The sequence below is a fragment of the Nelusetta ayraudi genome, unplaced genomic scaffold (genome assembly GCF_046127955.1).
Source record: "Nelusetta ayraudi isolate G7.1 ecotype Tasmania unplaced genomic scaffold, CSIRO-AGI_Nayr_v1 ptg000002l, whole genome shotgun sequence".
Classification (NCBI taxonomy): Eukaryota; Metazoa; Chordata; class Actinopteri; order Tetraodontiformes; family Monacanthidae; genus Nelusetta; species Nelusetta ayraudi.
The window spans coordinates 10,633,777-10,656,875 of NW_027466052.1; the positions used below are offsets into that span (position 1 = coordinate 10,633,777).

At 45.2% G+C, this 23,099-nt stretch overlaps 1 protein-coding gene across 2 annotated transcripts; it reads right to left on the reverse strand.

The window, feature by feature from the left end:
* Nucleotides 1-6,956: 6,956 nt before the first annotated feature.
* Nucleotides 6,957-22,684, reverse strand: syt9a (synaptotagmin IXa). Of its 2 annotated transcripts, XM_076023552.1 has the most exons (8): nt 22,071-22,684; nt 16,176-16,671; nt 15,884-15,919; nt 15,221-15,776; nt 11,007-11,127; nt 10,741-10,912; nt 10,399-10,528; nt 6,957-7,440 (listed from the first exon to the last, which is right to left on the reverse strand). In XM_076023552.1, exons 1-8 carry the CDS (start codon nt 22,216-22,218, stop codon nt 7,378-7,380), a joined length of 1,722 nt encoding a protein of 573 aa, XP_075879667.1. In that variant the 5' UTR covers nt 22,219-22,684; the 3' UTR covers nt 6,957-7,377. The 2 variants fall into 2 exon arrangements, with proteins under 2 accessions (XP_075879667.1, XP_075879668.1); XM_076023553.1 differs by lacking the exon at nt 15,884-15,919 and having other exon boundaries at nt 22,071-22,683.
* Nucleotides 22,685-23,099: the final 415 nt, after the last annotated feature.

Below are 23,099 nucleotides of genomic sequence, written 5' to 3' on the forward strand. Positions count from 1 at the left end.
ACAGAAATTAAAGTCCAGTCATTTGCTTGAGGGCTCCTTTCTCCTCTCACTCCCTCTCACTGATTTTCTACTCAAGCCCATCGAAATCACAGAACACGCCGAAGTATAAAAAAAAAAAAAGAGTAGTTATAGAGATGACCCCATGAGGGCACCATTGCGCTCCCTTGTGGCTTTCTGCTGGACATAAATAGCATCAAACGGCTCAGCACTGTACACTGTGGCAGCCCAAATCCACAAATTACAGGCTGGACTTGCAAGTCACTGTAATCATTTAGGTGCATAAACTGGCTTTGTGTATAGGTATAAAAATACATATATGCGCTATGAATGTGACTCAAGCAGACTTCACTGCAGCCACCGCTTGATATGGACCATATTGGTGTGTTTTTTTAAATGAAGATTGCAACACCATAGTGTGAATGTAAGTGTTTTCTGCCATGTGGTTTCTCGCTAATGTGCTAATGGTTAAACTGTCACCTCCACTTATAGAACTTGTTCTCTGGCCTCGTTAAGTCGGTGTCAAAGAGCAGAGACCAAATTGTGGCACCTCTGTTTGGAATTTGATCGAGAAGATTGAGATTGTTTAAAGTGAGCTGAGTGCCGGTATAAGAATTTTGAGAAGAAAAGTCCAGATAATAGGCAGATTAAAAAAAAGACAAAAAAAAAATCAGGCATCTGCAGCATTTTCTCTTTCTTGCTGTTTCCTTTCAAGCCCCACAGCCTCAGAGTGGGCAATCTGCTGAGGACGATGATGAACCAGAAGCTCTTACCAGTAATAATGTCATCCATTTGCTCCAAGGCAGCCTCCAACATGTGGCTGGCATCCGACGCCATTGGAACCAAACTGGCACGAGCCAGACAGTGGACGAGCTGGCGAAGCGAGGCGGCCAGATGAGATATTTTCCGGCGGAGTGTGGAAGACGGCTCTCCTTCCTCCTTCCACTTGGATCCTCCTGCACGCAGGAGCTGTAACAGCTGTTCTGACGTCCCAGTGACTTCCAAGTAAATAAGTTCCTGAGTGTGGCTTCTGGTTTTCAACTCTCCTCTTTCATTTTGTGGTCAGGATCTGACCCATTGTCAGCGTTGTCATCGAGATCAAACTCATATTTTTAAACTTTTTATCTCTCTGTGGTTTCATCTTTTTGCTGCTTGTTTGTGTTTTGTTTTTTTGCGCAACTATAAAACATGTGTTAGACTCTGAGCCACGTGTTGTTCGCACTTGACCAACTGGGTTTTTATTGGAGGAAAGTTTGTGACTTGTATGGTAATAAGTCTCTGACTTCTAACTAAAGAGCTTCTGGTTTTGTCAGGCAACAAGCAGACTGCCGTCACACATACTTACATAACTTACTTAACTTTTAAAACGTAATTAATTTTAATGCTGACATCCCAAAAGGAAAAAAAGTCTGTAATTATTGCCATGAATATTTTACAGCAAATGCTAAAATATAAGAGCACAAATAATGTAGGCAGAGAGGTGAATATAGTGGGAACCCAGCCGGGGGAAAGCTGAAGAGATAAAACTCTTAATTTCAAGCTAAAAATAAAAAGGAAATCCTCCACTTCAGGACAAAAATGAGCCCAGCATGGGGTCCAGTATGATTTGAAATAATGTGGCCACAAATGTCTTCTGCCTCAAACCTGTGCTGACTCCCAGAAAATGCACCTCAGTAGTTTTGAATATGTTGTGTGTTGGTGAGGCGGCTGAGAAGGCCTAACCTTGTTCTGGTTCCACACTGATGGGATTTTTGCCGGGTGAAGGATCGATGGTGCTGCAGATAGGCTTCCAAGCCGTGTTCAGCCCCGGCTTGCCCCTCAGCAGCTCTCCTACCAGCTGATATTAGCAATTATTGCTCAGAGGGTGACAGGAAATACCCTGCATCAAGGGTTACACCGGTCCTCTCCTCCTGCAAGTCACACTTACACAACACTAACATCGGTGAAAGATAAGTGGAATTGGGAAGGGCAGCAGTCCCTGAGGAAGAGTTCAACCTGCAAACCCAAGTCTCCCCAAACTGTTTCTTTCGCCGGTTTGTTCTCCACCATTTTTAATCTATTTTTTTTTCTCATCTGAATAATTCAGTAAGAATAAAAGCACCGCGTCGGATGCAGTGAAAAATCAAATTCTTGCCCGTGGCGGCCCATATATTCTTCAGTGATTTTTTTAAAATGAAATGGACATGGCGATTGATGACTCCCCCCTGATTTCTTCTGCTGCGCCCTTCTGCAGCATCAAGAAAATTAGGGATCCGCTCCGATGTTTTTACAGCAGGCAGCAGAGGAGATTTAAGGTGCAAAGAGACATGAATCAGGTCTGCGGCGTAGCGGAAGCGCAATTTATGGACACTCAAGCCCACAAATGGCCTTTGAGACCACATGTGCACACAGCAATCCCGTTTAGTGCCATATGTTTGGGCGATGTAACAAAGAAATCACTGGCAGGGCCGACAGTGGAGCACATGTTCGGAGACAACCAGCTGCCTTCGGTGAATCGCTGAAACCTGGCGCCACCCAGTGATTCACTCGCACTGATATTCACATTCAGCCTGTTCTTGTGAGGATCCTCTGCTGCCATATATTGTCCGTGGCGTGTGGGCCAAGTGAGCCAGACAGCAGCTTAATGAGACGCGCACGGCGTCGGAGCGCCAAACTCTTCAAGTGTGAATACCAAAACACTCAAAACCTCATCAGCATGTGAATGAGCACTCCGAGATGGCCGTGCAAAATGCTGTGACAAGGATTGCGACGCGCCATTGTTGGAGTTTCCAGATCTGAGGATCGTTCATAGCTGCGATAGCGAGAAAAAGCCGCCAGTTAATCTTTGCCCTTCAGTTTGTCTGTCAGCGTTTGTGTTTCGAAAAGGGCCGCTTGTCAGAACTTGAGCTGTCCTTTCACAATTTCCCATAAATTAATTAGTGAGGCAATTAAAAATTCAGAGATGTGTTTTATTCATGTGTTAATACCCTCTCCCCCACCCCTCCTCTTTTCTTTTAAACAGGGCGAGGAGAGGCTATCAATCTCTGCTCAATCCGCGGCAGCATTACCAAAATCCCTGTGCACTAGCAATACGCATGGCCACGTCAACAACCTTAAAAGTTTCATTTGTAATTGAAGTGCGTCTAATTACATGCCAGCTGTCTGTGATTTATAGTGCCCATTTCCTGGGAATGGGGTTTTCGTTTGTTTCAGGGGCTTTTTTTCACTCCCTGCTGTAAATTCTCAAATTTTCCTCAAGCTTTCCTTAGGTTGCTGCTGCACATTTCAAGAACCATATTTAATGTGTCCGGAGGAAAATGTATTGCCTCCCTCTATCGACGAGGCCAGAGGCATTTGCTTTCTATGTGGCAATGCATATTTTAAAGACAAAACTCTTTAAACGTATAAAAAATATGTTTTCCATTCCCAGAATAAGAGGACCTGAGATTTTGTTTCTCATCATCATTGTAATAATAATAATAATATAATTTTTATTATTATTATTACAATATTTGTTTATAGGTGCCAGCACATTGGACAGAAGCTTACCACATAACACTTGGGTGCTACTCTCATTTGTCTTAGATGTTTAATTAGGTGTATATGAAAGACCGTGTCCGGTCACAACCATGTGCCGCACTTATCACAAACACCCTATTACCATGCACTGCTCTGTTGACGTACCCTGGGAACATCCCTGCAGCGGTGTGAAGGTCAAACAATCTCGCCCACATCAGGCACCTCCCACTGGGTGCCAGTGCAGCAAAGAACAAAGCAAAACAATGAAAAGTGCTGCTTGGCACCGGCCACAGAACCAGATTAAAGTATTAATATTAATCATATTCCAAAGATCTGGCCTTGCGGTGGTCTCCATCAGAGATTTACTCTGGCCTAATGAGCCCTCGGACGTCAAGCAGCGAGCAGCTCCTGCAGCTTTCCTTCAAAAGGTGACCAGGTTTTCTCTGTGTTTGCCCCACAGCTCAGGAGCTCATTAGTGTCATCATTATGACGACAGTGACGGTTTTCACTGCTATTGTCATTTGTCTTACTATTAGTCGTATCCGTTGTAGTCGTAGTAGGAGGAGGAGGAGTACCTGACATCTAAATGATGAAATATCATTGAGCCTCATGGGACGTGCCTAAAATATCGCCTTGTGTGTGGCTGCAGGCATGAGGTACCGCTGCGATATGTGGGAAGGGCTTTCGGGGACAGCAATGAATATCAATCATTGCTCATAACTTGTTCACCCGTCTATGGGTTTTGTTTTTTTTGTGTTCTTGCCGATGAGTGCAAGTGTCAGACAGACAATTTTATCAGTGGCGGTGAGCGAGATCTGTGAAGAGCTCACTTCCAGCTTCCACCCTCCAGTTCCAGTCAGTCTGAGTGGCTCCCAGTTGCACTGCCTACCAGGAATGTGTCATACACAGCGCCCACTAACGAGACCTTAACAAGCAGCCCACGCGCCCGTGTCTCTGAGATGACAACCCACACCCACCCTCCCTCGTTCCTCTCTTTAGATGCTATCCCATCATGCTGCACACAGCGTGGGGCGGGAGAATGTGGGCCAGAGCTTGTGGGCAACGTCATGGCTGTTAAAGGGAAGATCCGCCGTGCTGGAGGCATTGCATGAGACGCATACACGGCGAGCAGCCGCAGTATTATCCTAGATTTTCATGTAAGCCAAACCTCTTTAGAAATGTATTAATAAAATAACCTAAGAACAATGTGTCACACATGTCTAGAATAATATAGAAATATTATTATACATATAATATTATAAATATATAATATGTACTATATAATAGAGTCTATAAGTACAACACAGTCATGCACAACAACAATAATAGGCTAGTTATCAGATAGATTAGAGTATGCTCTAAGGACGGAGTAAGCAGGAGACTGAGGCTGCTTGTGGTGGTACCATATGTTATGCAGAAAAGGTGCAATTGTCATACAGAAATAGTTTCACCAGAAAAGAGTCTATTTCCAGCATGACGTCACGGCTTCGTACGTGCTGTGTCTCAGCTCGTTCTGATTGGCTGATGCGTCCTGATGTATTACAGTCTATGGTGCTCTAAACCGTTGCCCCATGGGCCACATAGTGTGGAAGTCAAAAACTTTTTCGACGTATGCGCGGGGTGAGCAACTAAAATGAATGGGCCACCATATTGGATTCTGGGAGCTTGGAGGTAACGTAAATACAATGAGACAAAAGAGGATCCACTCTTGTCAGTGGGGATAGAGAAGAAGAAAAAGGAGAAGAAGCAGAAGAACCCAATATTGTCATCAGGGTGACAAGAGGATGGGATAAATTTTTTAAGCACTAAGAGGGAATCAGATTTGGCACTATAGTCTTCGAATGCATGTCCATATTATTTAAAATACAATGTGTTTAAATGTAAGCAACCTTCCTGTGTCTGTGCTCTGCTTCGGACCTGCAGGGTGAAGGCCATGTGACACAGCAGGAGGAAAACCAGCAAAGTGACTTTGTTCCCTCCGCCCTCCTCTGTATTCTCACGACAGCACGACGTTCCGTTCGTGCATCGATAGTATAGATTAGAATGATGAGGCATGAAATTAACCAGCGCACCCTTGAAGTGTGAGGGATTATCAGCTGTGTATCAGCTCCACTCTTGTCACGCCGCCGTCAGATATTATTCAAATGAACAGCTTCTGCTTCCGCTCAGCAAAAGGCACTTCTGTCATTTTAATCTCAGGCTAAAAGTCTATCTTTGGATGTGTTGTTTGCGTTCCAACCTGTGGAAACTGCATTTTAAATGTGTTTCACTTTGAATACAAATTTGAAAACAACAGGATAAATATTGTTAGATCAGCATCAAACAAGGAACAATCCTGATATTGTTCTGAGCAGTAATGAGGTCAATGCTTGAATGTTTTTGATATAAATGTGCAGAAGGTTTTAGTGCAGGACTCCTGAATGAATAGCATTGAGGATGTTTATTGCATCCGTGACGACAGCATATGTCGTTGTGTGCAGTAACTCTTGCGGTGTGCTTTATATAAACCACAATTCTATTGTTGACCAATGGCTGGTGTCTGCAGGCGCAACAGGCAACCTGCAGAAACCTTGATTCCTTCCCAACTGATAATAAGAAACATTTGGTGTCAGTCTTTCTGCGTGACGAACGGCCACTTGAAATATGTTCTTGGCTGTCGCTGCTATTTTTTCCTACTCAAGCGCTGAGTCACGCAAACTTTTTTTTTTCAAAACGTCAAAGGGCGTTCTGAAACTTTAAATCATTTCCACTTTGTTTGCCAGGCAAAGCCAACGCACATGCTGTAGCTATCCATCATCACTCCAGCTGAAGGGGTCACGTCCCACAGCTTGCTGCTCACCAGCAACTTGTCACTAAATGGGACATTCTGTTGCAAAGCCAAACTTAATGGCTCACCTCAAGGAGTTGGACCATGGCAAATGTCTGTTGTGATAATATATTTCTAGGCTTTTTTTTTTTTTGGGGGGGGGGGGATATTTTTTCAACCACTTTCAAGTGGCTGCTAATTTGGCGCTTTCATTTTAGAGCAGTGCCGGAAGCCGTTCATAATCTAATCTGTCTTTCACTCAACTCAACTCTTAAGCAGAATCGACACGGCTGCCTCTTGTGGGCCGTGTTGCTAGAATGACAATCTCGCACACACATCTTCAATGTAACAACAAGTGAAGTTTGAACAAAGTGCAAACTCATGACAATCAGGACGGCACACAAATAAATTTCCGGACAAAGTTGAAAATCCACTGTGTTAATGGAACTATATTTATTGACAACATTCCACATATTTCTCTTACGGGTATTTTGTTGAGAAATGAACCGTCACAGCACATCAGCAGACAGAACAACACGTCGTCCCGAATATAGAAACAGAAACAAACAAACGAGGAGCCGATATCCCACTAAACCATGACGTCATGCACCAATTCACCACCAATTCTTTATTATTATTATTTTTTATTAAAAAAAAAAAAGGAAAACAGTATGGCAGTTCAACTGGCTGTAAGCTCGTTGTGCAAAGAAAGACTCACGTCATTAAAACAAGTAACAACACTATGTAAAAAACAGGAACTACTGTATAAACCCTTGTTTGGTACAGACTTAAAATGTCTGCGTGTGCCTCTTTTCAGCTTTTCTCACGGGACTTCATAGAAAAGTAAACATCCATCTTTGCTGTCATTCAACATGCAGCTGATCCCAAGAGGGTCAGATCTGAAGACTCTTCGTCTGTCTCTCTTTCTTTTTTTTAGATTTTCTTTCTCTCTTTTTCTATATTTATCCACTTCCACATTCTATTCGTACGTGCAGCACTCAGCAGCGGTGGCCGTCCAAGGGTAGAGCCGAAGCTTCTCGGTGATCGGTGCCCTTCTGCGAAATGCTCACTCAAGGCTACGGAGAGGGAGGTGTCTTGAGAGAATTGCAGGATCCTCCCTGGCTACTTCCCGCCTGGTACTGCAAAAGAGAATCAATCATCAGAAAAGAATCCTAATTGACACTTTGGCCTTGTCCACACGTGTGCGGCCATCGATTGAAAACGTTTCTTCAGGGGTGACCTAACCTAGGGTTTGTTTTTTTTTCCTCCCCCTTACCATCTTTTTTACATGCACTTGCACATGCAGGCTGTCTGGAGTTGTCATGCGAATGATAAAGCAATGTAGGGTTTAAGAACACAATGACCTGTCGGAAAGTTATAAAAAGCAGCGGAAAAGCAACACTAGAATTCTCAACAGCAAATAAATGCAGTGGAATTTCTTCAATATTTTGAAGTAGAACACAAAAGTCTACTAAAGCAGCCTCCCTTTGCAATGTGGAGGAAGATGGTTACCTGTGAAAAGCCCTGCAAAAAGAATCAAACAAGCACTGTTTTGGTCAGGCCTGCCATTTGTTTATTGTTGCATTAAGAGATTGTACACAAAAAAGCACCAAGCAATCAATTAAAAGCGTTTTTTTTTTTTATGTTTGTTTTTTATTTTTCCATAAAACGTTGTAGACTTTGAAGGCCTGGAAGTGGCCTATGTCGGACAATAAACGTCCTAAAAATAGCTTCTTCTTCTTCTTCTTCAAAAAAAAAAGACACGTACAAGCAGGGCAATGAATTTGAAGGTGGGTTGACATTTTGTGACGGTACTTTTTTGATAGCTGCACTTTTTAAACTCAACCAGCATACAAACGCTCTACCTGCCTACAGCCCAATGAGATGACCAATAAAACTGGAGTGTTTCCCATTTCTTTTGCTGTTTTATTTAATTTTATTTTTTGGTAGCCACTCAAATGTAATGAAGTAGGCAGTGTAGCTCTGAAATTTGCCAACTGCAAGTTAAAACTTAAAAGACTTTTCAGAGGCTCTCTTGGCAAACGGACGTGGAAATAGAAAACCATTTGAAGCTTTTCAGCATGTCAAGACTGGTCGCACTTTTGGAAGAGGTGTTGCAGGGAGGAGTTTGTTTAGGCCGGAGGAAAGTTGGAAGAAGTAAATGATAAACTGGTGTCTTCTGGAGGCTCTGATGAAACTTCTAAATGCTGCAGCAGAAGGAACACAGGAAGTGCACAGTGCGTGCACGGAGGAGCCACTTTTTTCCCGTGTGCACAGATCTGAGAAGACACAACCTCCCTAAACCCTGCCCCCAATACAGTTCTAACAGAAATGTTCAGGTTTCCTCCTCCCCTCCCCCACATTTTGACATTTACGAACTCGCGCTGAGCAATAAAAACATTCACCTCATAAAAAGAACATTCAGCCCTCTTCAAGCCGTGTTTATCCACAGGTAAGCCGACATGCCGGAGGCTGAACAGCGTCAGAGCGTCCTCTCTGTCTTTTTTTTCATCCTCATTTCAATCCCTCGCTAGTCCCCTGCCACAAACAAAGCAGGCGACTAGGCTTTCGGACTGTGAGAGAGTGAACACGCACTCTCCCACCGCGGGGGGAGGGAGGAGGGAGTCCGCACTGTAGACAAATGTCTCAGCCTGATTGAACCTCACGAGATTAAGTGCCATCTCAGAACTCTCGGTTTGCGCCATCACAAGTGGACATGGCGCTGTTGCAGAAGTAGCGCCGAGCATTGGCCAGTCTAACTGTAATGATGTAAGGCTTTCCACGCACGTGAAATGTAGCAGAGAGCATTTCACACGGCCCCAAATATCCATCCACCATCCACCCACTTACACCCAAAAGCATGGCCTCAGACATAAAATGTGTGAAGGGAGGGAAGGGGGTCGGGGGGGAATGGAAAAGAAGAACGCCGTTCAATTAAGAGACATGATGATCGCCCTCTGAGGCCGACCATAATGGTTATTAACTCGGAGAGCTTCCAGGCTGTGCAGACGACTCTCCGCCGCCAACGCCGGCTCCAGTTCTTTCACAACTGACCAGGAATCTTTTCACAGCCTCGGTGTAACAGCACAGTACTGTATCGCTGAATGCTAATGAGCACAATGTGCCTTAATGACTGCACCGTGATAATCGCCGACACTTCCCTCTCCATCCCGACGTCCTCTCCCGGCTGTGCACAATACACACACATAAAACTAGATTTTTGCAGCGTCGCTTGCTGTTTCAGTCGTCTTCTTGTGGACTTTTCTTCTTCTTCTGAGTACCGCCGCTTCCTAATAAGCAATGAATTTACAGAAACTGACACTAAGCAGCAATTTCTGCTTTTTTTATAACCATCTACCCCTGACGATCAACCCTGACATTTTGAGAATGTGTGTGTGTGTGTGTGTGTGTGTACATTCCTGTAAGTTTGCATTTTGAGGACCAGGAAACGTTTTTAACCAACAAAGTAAGGACATTAGAGCATTCAGGGTGAAAGCCCGAGTTGAAGGGTTAATGCAGGACTACAGATTAGGTTAAGGTTTGGATTGAGCAAGGAAATTTAATTAGTACATTAAATCAGTGCAAGTCCCTGTAAAGATAAGAAGACCAGAAAAGTTAGAGAGACAAGTGTGTGTGTGTGTGTGTGTGTGTGTGTGTGAGTGTGTACCGGAGGCTTGCCGTCCATGCTGGACCACATCACTGATCAAATTATCAAAAGCAGCATGTTTCTTAACGACTTTCGCTCAGTAATTGGACTGAGGTTTTATTGCCGTTACTTAATCGACTTAATCCTCTCCAACGTGCACGCTGATTGAACGTGTCACTCCATAAACTCTTCAACTCTGCGGGCGGCCCACCCAAGAAACAGGGGGATTTGTAAGGGGCTGACAATAGGAGGGAGAAGAAGGAGAGCGAGCCTGCTGAGGTTTTCGCTGTGGTATTTCTTGGCCTCGCTGACTAAAACTGGAAGAGCTACCTGACAGCCTTGACAGCGCTGGTGGCAAATTATGTCCACCACCAACTAAAAATGTTTTAAAATGTGTTCATGCATGGCTGCGCGCAAACAAATCCCCGCCGCCGCAGCGATGTCAGCTCACCTCGACCAGAGGATGCCAGTGGGCGACGGGTTTTCGTGGATATGTCAGCATTTCACTCCAGTGGTTCCGACCGAGCGTGTCCGCATCGTTGCCCACCCGACACACTCCGATGACCTCATTATGGCCCACCCTGTAGGAGAGACAGCAAAAATCATTTCAGCTGTAATGCGGGATGACATCTTGACTATGAAAAGAGAAATGACATTTTAAAATGTAAATATATGTGGATGAAACCAAAGGCAGAGATTTTACAAACAGCCTTAACCGATGTGATTAAAGTCGTAATCATTCAAACTACTTCAAATAGGTGTTCTTCTAAAGCTTTCTAAATGGGCTACCCACCGGTCATAGTCCATGACTGCGATCAAGAGGCTGATCTGCTCTATGTTCTCCGGCGGCACGTCGAAGACAATGGCCTCGTTATAAACTGGATTCAGAGTGTTCCTCTTTGTGGACGTCTTCCTCTTTTTCAGTCTGCGGCCTTCACACATTAGCGAAACCTTCACGTAGGGATCTGCGGAACGGCAAGGAAACGGCGTGGAAAGACAATTCAATTTCCAGATAACGACAGGTATTACGGACTGTGGGGGGCATTAGTTTTTAATTACCAGATGCACCCGTGATATCCATGGCCTTCAGATTGCGAGCCTTTATCATGGTAATAGTCAGTCTGCCCGCGGTGGGCAAGTAACAGAGGGAAAACATCAGATCGCCCAGATCCACATTATCCTGCAAGGGAGCATGAGACACATTAGCGCCAGCAGTTTCTTTATCTGGATTTATAAATCCATTTCAACATTTTATCCCCTTGCTCAGTCACACCGGGAAGGTCATCAATCACTTTGAATTTTAATAATCACATTACGTCTATTACGGCATCAGTAATATTATTACTGATGCTCCCTTATACGCTCTGCCAGCCGAATGTGAAAAAAATGCAGAATATTGTTCGTTATGGATGTTCTTTAAAGACTTGCAGGAACAACTGGGAGGAGGCTGCATACGTATAATGGCAATAGTATGGACATCGAGAGCTGTGCATGCAAATGTATGTGCAGTGCGTGCAGTATTCCAAGCATTCAACATTGTGTATTGTATGTCGTTCAGCAATATTGAAAACACTCCATTAAACACTGAATGTGCTTTATGTCCGACAGATAAATAGACCTTTTTCTGAAGCACTGAAAGGATCAGTTTCTTGTGCAAAGGGGCAATTTGAGCCGACAGTGTGATGTAATGTGAAGTAGGTTCCAGAGCTGATTTGTGTGTGCAGCCAGAGCCTGTCCCCTCTTGGATTTCACGCGATGTGCAGGCTTCTGCTCAGCAGCAGAGGCACTTACTCACTTATCAGTTGTTCCTTAAAATAAATGGAGTCGAGAAGTGAGAACGAGGGTAGCACACATGCATGTATAGTGAGGACGACGCTGGCTTGCTGAGCTACTGGCTGCTTAGATTAACATTCTCTTGTCAAGTCCAGGCCCAACGGTCACATTATCGTTTCGACACACACTGTGTTTTCTACCATTGCTTGAGATAAAAATTTGATCCCTCTGTGGTCACTTGTCACCTGTCAATGTGAGAGGCCCAATGTGTGACATTTATTTGGAACTACTGGCAGAAAAATGGACGTATATAATGTGTGTGTTTAACAATTGTGAAGCAACTGATATAGAGATGTTACGTTTTCATGAGCTAAAAATGAACCCCGACATCTCCATAAAGATCTGGTCCACTTAAAGGGAGGCGCCACTGTGTTTCTCCCGACAGCCTGAGTCATGGATGTGCTCGGGGTTTCGTGATCTTGCGCACTGGGCCTTTAAATCTGTAAATATTTGCAACGCGTCCTCAGAATGGGTTTGTTGTTGCAAAAGCAGATTAACAAGTCTGAACGCCATCTGTCACATGTGGCAGTGTTCTCTTGAGGTAATGAGGGGCAGCAGTGACAGCATTACACCGACCGTGAGTGGAGAGTTTGCACAAAAATATCAATACTTTTTGCCGATAAAAAACGCTCCCTTAGGGTCTCCAGCTTAGTAAAGAAATACAATCATGTCTCCCTCGTGCTCGCAGGCTGTTTTCCTCTCTCATCTGCTGAAAGAACAGATCATGAACAGTCTGAGGTTTTCAGCATTTCCAAGAATTCCTTTGGACGTCAAATGTAAAATAATGGCTGGCTAAATATCAGGAGCTAATAAGAGGTATTAATATCTATGTGTTTGTTGCTATTTTATGGTCCAACTAAGCGTCATGTAATAAATTGACTTGACGGTCATCAAGGAGTAATGAATCAATAAAACACGGAATTCAGCTGAAGTTCACCAGAGAGCACCCGGTAATTCTCTCTTCTTCTTTTTTTTCACTCTTTTTTGCACATGGACGTTGAGTTTATGGATCTGTGGCCTGTCATTTGGCTGCAGGTCAAAATGCTCTCCCGCAGAGGCTTTGTTCACTATGAAAATGCAGACTCTGTGCCAGAGCCAGAACCCGCTGAAATAACCCGTGGAGGACCTCACTCTTGAGTTGCTACACAACTGGCCATTATTTGCTGCACACGGTGCAAGATCATGACTTACATGACCGTAAAAGAGCACGGCATTTGTATCCTGGCGGCGTGGCTGATGTTTATCGCCTGATTTTGCTCTTTGAGAGCAGGAAAGATTGCTTTGGGATTGCTCGCACTGCAGCCTCAAAGTGCTCCAGCGGCCAAGTCGCCTGTCAGGCTGCTGCTCTTCATCCTTGTGAACTTATGGGTCTCATCAGAGGCTTCGGCGAGTGTTTACACATTGTGACCTCAACTACAGAAGTGTGCGTGTGTGTGTGTGCTGGGGGGGGCACTCGACGACCTAAGACTCGTCACCTTCACTGATTGGGCCATCATATATGCTGCTGCACTTTACACTTCCACACTTTATGGCACTGTGCTTAACTGCTTAGGTCACCATGCCAGGGACGTTAAGACACCCTGTCTAGATATTCTGAGCACTTTGATGTGGTGTTCTGAGTATATACAATGTGTGTGTGTCATTGTACATTGTCAATTGATTGGCAACAACTATTCATATCTGTGACTTTTTTTGCACTAATGCAGGATAACCAGGATTAGGGGAGAATTTGGAGAGAATGAAAATGAAACACGGCTGCTTGAGTGGCGACGGCAGTACGTGTCCTACGTTAAGGCTACTCTACTGAGTGAGCGTGCGTCTCGTGATACAGACTTATGATGTTCAGTAGATGTATTTGATTACAATACTGTATGTGAGCAGACGCATGATGTATGCATTGTGTAAAAACGGTTCCTAATTAAGTACATCGCTGCTGTGGTGGGATTGAAAGGTGGATAGTGAAGACCACACGTTTTGTGGAACAAACCATGTTGAATGTCACTAAATGAATATTTTTGCTTTGTTTGAAAAGTTTTGTTTCATTTTCTATCTATTTTCCCAATTTTATTTCATCACAGCAAATTGGCTTGGAAGGTTCCCTACAACCACATTGAGCAAACCAGCAGTTCGACAGATTATAGATATGCCCTGACGTGAGAAACCAGTTGTAATCCATCCCATAGCATGAGTTTTATTTGCAGCGCAGCTGGGTCTATGTTGTGTTGTAGCTTGTTTAAGATCTTTTTTAATAGGATACCAATCGCTCTGAGAACATATATTTCTGTTGATCAACCATCCGTGTTTCTGTGATCCCAACTCTCATCCATGTGAGGCAGGGTTACAGTATTAGTAGTCACTGAAGGAGAGGAGTATTGTTAAGACCATTAAACATACACAGTGGCAAGTGAGATCAATTGCACATTAAAGCTCCTGACGCTCAAACACAGATGAAGCCATTACTGAGAACAACCAATCTGAAGGAGCTCTGATTTATGCCAAGAGGCAGCAATTAAAGATGGCCTACAGGGGCGCCTGTCACTTCATATTTATGTTATTGTTTGAACCTGATGTGTGTATTGACTGGCCGCATGCCAAGCTAAACTGTCCGACCCATGTGGTAATAATTCTAGCATTTGAAAAAGAGCTGGTGGAACAGCAATGTGACATTACAAGTAGAAATCCTAATCTGTAAGGTTTTATGTTGAAAGTTACCATTGTCAAAAATTCTCATTAAACTACTCCTCATAAGACATTACAAAGCTCTTGTATAAGAGTAGCGAAACGATAAAATCAGGAGTGATTTCCAGCAGAGGGACCCAGAATTTCACGTGATAATATCAGGGACATTCATTCACTGAGGAATAAAACCTGTTCGGCCGATTTGCAAATGAACTCTTCACTTTTCTCATTTCAGAGCTGAGACAGATCAGCGTCTTTAAAGGACAATTGACTCATTGAGTCTTTCCACCTTCACTGTGAGACAGACGGTTGGCACAAAAAGCAGGTGGCAAACACACTTTTATGTTATCTCTTTGAATTGCTTCCAATTGAATTTGAAGTAATTTGGCTACAAGCATCGGTCTTAAAGGTGCATCTCTTCCGAACACAGAAGTGTATGTGGTGAATATAGAACAACTCTACTTCATTGTACTTGTTTTTTTCCTGGTGTATCTGCATATAACAACTGTAAAGCTTAGAAAACTGACAATAAGTTCATTTCTGAGATTAAGGACAGAGCCTGTAGCTGAATTTTCCCTGTATACCCAAAGCAGACCAAAATGTGCCGCTTGCCATAAAGTTCCATCATGCCTGTCCAACTCTAAATCAAACATTTCGCCTTTGGCAGCAATAAAGTGAAAACTAAATAAAACATGAGATGTTTGGAATTAAAAACAAAACAACAACCAAACACAGTCAAACTAATTTTAGTGCTGACTCACCGAGGAGATGTACTGGATTTCCCGGCAGAGTCTCGTCTCTCTCGGGAAATCGGCCAGGTCCAGGAAGTTGTCCACAACCACTTGGCCAATGATGTCGTGACGTGAGAAACGGTCAAAGTCATAGACGCTGAAGTGTAGCTTACGTTCAGGAAGCTCAGAGTACGCCACAGGAAACAGGAAGACCTCATCAAACACGGGGTTCAGCGTCTTGCGGTGCACCTTGGTCTGGTGCTTGGTCATGCGGTCCGGCAGCAGGTAGATCTTGACATAAGGGTCGGAGGTACCGGAAAAGTCCTTGGCTGGCAGGTCCTCCGCTTTGTGGATCTTGACTATCAGCTGCTCCTGGTCGAGGTCGAACTTGAGGATGAAGTGAAGGCGCCCGCAGCCGCCACCCCTGCGACTGCCTTCGTCTCCCTCCAGGGAGCGCTGTTTGTAGAGCTCTGGCTTGAGGCGACCCAGGCCGAGCCCCATCCCTGTGAGGGAGTCCTGCCTTTGGAACTGAGCCACGTTGAAATCTGGATTGGACAGGTTCATGTGTCTGCGAATAGAGCCTTGGCTGTGGCCAGAAGGAGATCAAGGTCAGTAAAGGTCTGCAGGCATTTAAAACTGTATGGAATGTGATTACTTATGTAGAACTGTCATGCAAATGACTTGAAGACTGACTGTGTGTATTGTGGCTGGAGATAAAGACTGGTGCTCCTGTCATGTCAAAAATTCACAAGTGGAAGTGTTTGGTTTTTTTTTTACCTCAAGCATTTTTTTTTTTATATTCATACAGTTGAACAATCATTTTAGGGAATGCTTCCTGTTGCTTTATACCAAGCAAGGCTTAGAACAAGTCTAGTGCGGAAACATTCAAACTGCATGCAAACTCCCCCCCCGCCTCCTGCCCTCCAAAATGTTTTCTCATGATGGTTTTAAACTCAAGCGTGGACAAGAATCAAAAGGAACTGACCCCATTTCCGATATGGAGCTGCCAGAGGGCGGAGGCTCGGTGGTCTGCCTCTGCATGCGAGGGTTCGTGTGAACTCCATTCTCTCTGCCGTTACTCTGAGCATCCAATGGGATGTCTGGAGACGTGTGACTGATCTTCATGGCGGCCTCCGGCGTGGCCATGACCACAGGGGGCGGGGACACGGGAGTCACCGGAGCCTCCACCGACACCGCCGACGCCAAGGGAGTGGGCTCCCTGGCGATGGAGCAGTGCGATGACTCGCAACGGTTGTGCATCGGGGGGTCCACAGCTGTGTAGACGGGCTGCCGGGCTGCTGGCTGCACGGGCAGAGGGCTCATGGTGGGATTGAGGTGGCCGTGGGCCTCCTTGGTGGTGGGCGAAAGGCCACGCTCCCTCCATGGTATCCAGCAGAGCTTCCAGGAGACGAAGAGGGAGACCCCGAACAGGGCCAAGCCACAGGCCGTCACCACCAGTGACAGCAGGCTTACCGAAATATCTGAAAGTTAATTAAAGGGACAGATGTTTAGACAGTTGTAGACCTATCATTATCATTTGCCACTTCTGTATAGCACGAAACCCTTATGTGATGTCATCAAAGCATTTAATGGGATTGGCTGTTTTGTTTAGTTTTTTTGCAAACTGTGCTGTCATGAAGGTCTAGTTCCTCTTCATTAACCAGCATAAACGCTTAATTAAATCCTCAGGCGTTGGCAGAAAACGTATTTTTGGTGGACCAGAGCAAAATTTGGATGAACCATAATGAATGAGGCTTGGAAGATCCAGTTGTTGGCAGCAGTGGTGCATCTTCCTCCCCCATTCTTGCTCTTTTGTTTCATGGCAGGTGAAAAGTCCACTCTGAGTTAACTGTCAGAACCAGAGCAGGCAACCTCTCCTGCAGTGTGGTTAAAGTTGCTGACACAGGATTAGACAGTAACCGTTCGATCGGGAAGTGCTTGGCCGAGGGCCAATCATGTGCTGGAGGCTTCCGTCAACTAGGTTTGGCAGTTTTAATTACACAACTTAAACATTCCAAACAAGTCAGTAAGCAATAATTTTTTTTATTTATTTATTTTTGGTGGAAATTAGTTTATAAAGTTTGCGCTAGAACTGCTGGCATTCTCCAAAATATTCTTGTAGTTTGATAAAAAATGTCCGTTTTCAGTCAAACATGTTACAAACCCACAAAATCCCCTGTAAGTAACGCAAACTCTAAATTTATGTTGTGCTGTGAAACCCTGTGAGTGTCTTCTCGCATGTCGAGTGGAAATTGGGGCTTTTGGAACGCAACACTGAATATTTTTTCTGCATATTCTAATGTGAAGCTTACCATGGGAGGAGAGGTAACGTGTGAAATGACAGTCATCAACACAGTGAAGTACTGGTTTTAGCCCAGTGGTTCTCAAACTTTCTCTGTCACGCCCCACCTTGGAGGAAGAAAATTTTTCACCTGCAAGTGGTCCCATGTCTCTAGGACAAAGTTGACTTTTGACCCCATAGACTTGCATGGCATTAGGGTTAGCGATAAGGCTGGAATTAGGGTTAGGGTTGGGGTTACTGCTGGAAGAATTAGGGTTAGGGTTTCGGGGTTCCTCATGGGCTAGAAGCCCCAAATTTGACGTGGCTGTGTCTTGAGGGATACCGATGAACCTGCAAGTGGTTTTGTAAAACCTGGTGCTGTGCTGCTAAAAAAGTCAACAACAGTGTGAACTCCATTCTTGTCTCATTTTACTTGCTACAGTATTCACATAAGTGCATGAACCACACAGCACAGTAATGGCAACCAGCCATTTTTTGATGTCACAAAGTGCTCTGTTACCCCCAGCCAGGTGTCTGTTCTCCTCTCTGTGATGGCCTGAGAGATGGAACTTTTTATCCTCTTCCAAACATATGGAAGCTATGACAAAGCACCACCTTTACCAGGCGGTTAAAAGCGTCGTGTTTTTGGTTTTGGTGTTGAATTCATGGGACGTCGAAACTCTTGAACTAGCTGTGTGAAGCCTTCAGACGACACCACACACAACAGGCTGGAGAAGGCAATGCAGTCTGTGTAAAACCTGTGTCAATAGAAATGAACATATTATCTAGTGGCTATCATGATTATTTATTGATTAACTAATTAGTTGGAGTCTCATTGGTGGAGCTAAGCCCTAAGTAGGGTGGGGGTCCAGAAGGAGTGATTTTTTTTTCTTCACATGATAACGACAGCATTTGTTATGGTCCCTCAGGAACTTCAGGATCGAAACGTTAAAGAAATTACTTCTTTGAATGATTTGAATTCATTATTTTTGTCAGTGCACTGCCACGTCAGGGCTTCCAACCTCGCAGAGCTGCTATAATTGTTGCTCCCATTTCCTGCATTATTGCGTTTTCTTTAAGGTAAAACTGAAAGGTGGAATCATCATCCAAGCTAGCACATTTTCTATTTTCCTTTCTTTTCCTCCCTCTTCTTCTTCGTCTTTAAAGAATCTGTCTGTTCTTTCGCCCTGACCGGCTCTATTATTGGCAATGCCTTGCACTGTGCGAGGGCAGCAGCACAGACTCCTTCCCAGTTTATATGTGCTGACTGCGCAGCGTGCCTTTAGTCGCCTACAGTTACAAAGCAAAGGGATTTAGCATGCTCTGTCGAGAAAGACTCGTGACAAAAGTGATTTTACATCAACATAATGCATGCATGTTCTTACATAATCCGAAGATCATTTTTATCGTAGTTGGTGGGTGAGATTATCTCAACTCTTCCCGGAGCAACAACATTCACATCCTGCTGCACCAATTTGGAAAATTTAAGTTCACATTATTTCACTGCTTGCAGTGTATTAGTTAAAACAAGCATATATTTTTATTAGTGTATATGATTTCTACAGTACTGGATCACACACACACAGGGAAAATGACAAAGGGCCTTTCAAAGCTCAGTAATCAGTCACTATATTTGCTTAATGCTTGTCAACTATTATTCACCTGTCTATATGAAGAAACAACAGGAAAATAGCACACACAAAAATAACAGTGCACTGTTCTGTGAGAGTATTTACGATCAAATCTCCAGTGTTTCGGAACTCGTTGAGTCTTAACTCTCAAGTCTTTCGACACAGTCTCACTTTATATTTAGTCGGTGGCGACCATGGTTTAGCCTTCAGAAAAAACCTTGTTATCCCCAAATCCCACTGCGAAAGCGGACACTTAGTGTGGGCGCTGACACGGAGGCTCGCGCGGGAAGTCAGACAAACTGTCCTTTCCACGCTCGGTGGACATTCTGTGAAAACCACAGATTGTGTGATGCGGTAAAACAATGCTGAGAGCGTGAAGGGTCTTGCGGTGTGAGGGCGCAGAGCCCACGGTGAGCCCGGCCGCCTGTCAGAGAGCAATGTACAGCATTGACAGGTTTATATACTGCATCGCAACAAGGAGGCTGCAACAATTCTAGAGCAGAGAACTTCCATCAGTGCAGCTGTGCAGGAGGCGAGCGAGTGCTGAAATAGCAATATCTGCACTTTATCCCCTCCTGTGATTTGTCTTAATTGTAGCTCCGCGAGGAAAATGTGCTTACAGTTTCCGGGACACATTTATTTCTCCACCTATACAATTGCACATCAGTCTGCACTGAGTAAGCAGCATGCCATTTTAAAAGCCTCACTGCCGTTTGTTCCCTGTCTTGCAGTGAATGTAAGTTGGAGAAACAATCAATGTCCTAATAATCGAAGTGGACCATTTAAATGAGCTCGTTGGTTCGACACTGTGTGGGAGACCTGGTGAGCTGAGCTGAGCCTGAAGAAAAAGGGAGAAAAATCTTGCGTGACTCTGTTTAAAGGCTAAAAAAAAAAAAACACCCTGCACTGCAGCACCTCTCAAGTTTATTAATTAGCACTTGAAATCTCATTTATTTGAACAGTGGGCAGCATTCTTTTCTTCTCTAGAGGGACGAAGATAAATTATGCAAAGGGCCAAATATTGGGCCATGCATTGCCGCAAATTAGGACTTTTCCAAGAAGCAGTACTTTTGTCTAAAGGTACATTATGTTCACCACAATATTTTCTTGCAGCTTTGTCCCTTCCAGCGACATTTAAGCATATCTGAGGGCAAAATTCTCATCCGACGAGCTGCAGCGCTGCCCTGGGTATTTAAATACTGTTTTTAGAGCAGCACTGTGGTGAGTTTCTACGTGTCCCCTCCCAGGAGAAACTTGATCTTCCAAGTAATCTCTGCACTGCTCTTGATCAACTCTCTGTCTTTGCAACCACAAACCTAATCCATCAAGGAAGTGAGCAGGAGGGAGGATTTTCAGTCTCAACAACCCACTTCGTCAGTACTGTAGTTGGACCAAAAACAAGTTCTGTTACTCTCTCAATCATCACCTGAAAAGTGTAGACTGTCGTCTGACCCGACTGGTCGTTGGTGAGGTAAAATTGGCATGACTTCAATTTTGATTTCCCCGATACCCCCCCACCCCCCCACCCCACCCCCCTTTCTGGTTGTTCTTTCTGGCTGTTGTTGCACCGTTCTGATTGCTTTTCGAAGCACCTCACGGTTCAAATCCACCATCTGTTTCCAGGTGCATTCAATATGATCAGCGGACTGCATGCCCACGTTTCAGTCGGCTCGTCCAGTTCTTGTCAAAGCACTGAAAAAAAAATATGGTCACACTCTGTACAAGACAAGCTGCGCTGCAAAGAGACGCGCTGAATCCCAAACAGCTCATTTTGCCTCTGGGTCAGAAGGTTGCTTGGTTGGTTGGTTGGTTGGGATTCTCGCAGCCACCGTGCAGGGTGACGCGCAAAGGCGCGCACGCGCTCACCCGACCGGAATGAAACCACACCTGAATACCATCTTGACACGTGAGCGCACACACGGCATCACACATATGAAGCACGAGGGAAAGAAGAGGGAGAGAGAGAGAGAGAGAGAGAGAGAGAGAGATTTGAAACGGCTGGTATAGATCAGGTGAGAGAGGAGGAGGAGGAGGAGGAGGAGGAAGGTGCGAGAAGGAGGTTTGGATCTCTGAGACAGGAGGACTGCCGGTGAAAGTGCTGATGATGAGTTGAGCGGTGATGCAGCCAGAGAGATGAATGGAGGCTGAGGGAGGCTCGCGGTCGCAGCGAACCAGCAGCCCCCTTCGCAACACCCCCCCCCCCCCCCTACCCGCCCGCCCACCCCCCTGCTCCCTCTCTTTCCCAGCACCTTCTTCAAACGCGCACTGACACGCACGCGCCTCGCATGCCTCTCACATGAATGCGGTCGCCGACGATCTGGCAATCGCTCGCGCTCTTATTGATCCCTCCCGCGTGACTGAACGTTTTCAACCGTGCTCACTTTCATTTGAACCAGTGAGGGGGGGGGGGGGGGTGAAAGATCTCTACACTACAATTCAGCACAGCACGCACATTTTTGTTTCACGCCGCGCGCGCGCGCGACGTGTGTGTGTGTGTGTGTGTGTGATAATCAAATATGTGCGAAACTTTTCACAGTAGGCCAGGAGGAGAGTGCAAATGCAAATGCTGCCGGCTTCACAGCCCACACACACCCAGCCAGTACTAGATGATTTTTCACTCCCGGCGTTCGAACACGTGTAGAGAAGCTGCAGCTGGAGCAGCAGCAGCAGCAGCAGCAGCAGCAGCAGCAGCAGACGACTCCATCATCACACGGATGCAGATTTTAAGACTTGCAGTGTTTTGTTTTGTTTTGTTTTGCTGTTTGTTTGTTTTTTTGTTTTTTTTTACGCGAACTGCAATTGGTTTCGACAGAGAGGTGGTGCAAGTTGCAATCAACCACTGATGGCCATCAACGACGATAGAAGTCACGTGCGCGTCACACTCTCTCTCTCACGCGCACGCGCGCGCGCTCACACACTCGAGCTGCCGTGGAATGAAGCGTGCCAGCCGAGGCGAGGGGAGGCTCACCTGAATCCGAGTAGCGCGGTCTGGCCAGGTCCCGGAAATAGTAGATAAAATCCTGGCAGTGGTCGTTCTGCACTTCCCCCCTGGAGCAGAGATCCGACAGGAGTTCAAGTGCCCTTTGACAAATCTCGTCATCTCTGTCTCCAGGCATTTCCCACCAGCATCCTTGTAAATGGGATGTCTCTTTTGGCACAGGCACCCGCGCTGCTCCTTCCTTCCGTCCTTCCTTCCTTGCTTCCTTGCTCTCCGCCCGGCTCACACTCGCTCGCTTCCAAGCGCTCCGGGCAGCGTCACGCCTACCGACACGACGCGTTCCGCAGAGAAGACGGACCACCGCGAGGAAATCAAGCCCCTCGCAACACGTGCTGCACTCCACACACTACTCTTACACACCACTCCTCTTTCTTTTTCTCTCTCTTTCTTCCTTCCTAAGTGCAACAGTTAAAGGCTGCCGTCACGCTGCTGAGGAGCCACCGGTTGAATTCACGCATCGCCACTGCGGTCCTGCGCGCTGTCCAAGGTGCTGAAACGTGTGCGCGCGCGCCGGATTCACGCGCCACTGAGCGTTTCCCCGAGGCGGTCCGCTGTCATCTCTTATCTCAACGCCCTCTGTCAGTCACAGGAATCACAATGGAAAAAGCAGCCTTTTTTGCTCACTACAGGCAATAAAAAAGCTGCATTTGAGAGCGGTGCTGCCTGTGGACCAATCACTGCCCAGCGTCCAAACTGGTGTGGTTAAACGTAGCCAATCAGACTGTAATTTTATTTCTCCCCCTTTCTGAAAAGTCCTTTATGTATATAGATAAAACAGACATTTAAAAGTATAGATATTATTATAATCTAGATAGTTTTTCATGAATGAAGGGCAACCACCGCCTTGAACGAGAGAAGACAATTTGCTGCCACCATCTTATTTTTAAAAAATAATATTTTAGTGATCCATTGTCATGCCAATATAGGCTCAGCTGTGTACGACACCCTTCATTTCTATTAATAAACAGACAGCAATACTTAGAAATAAGACATGAACAT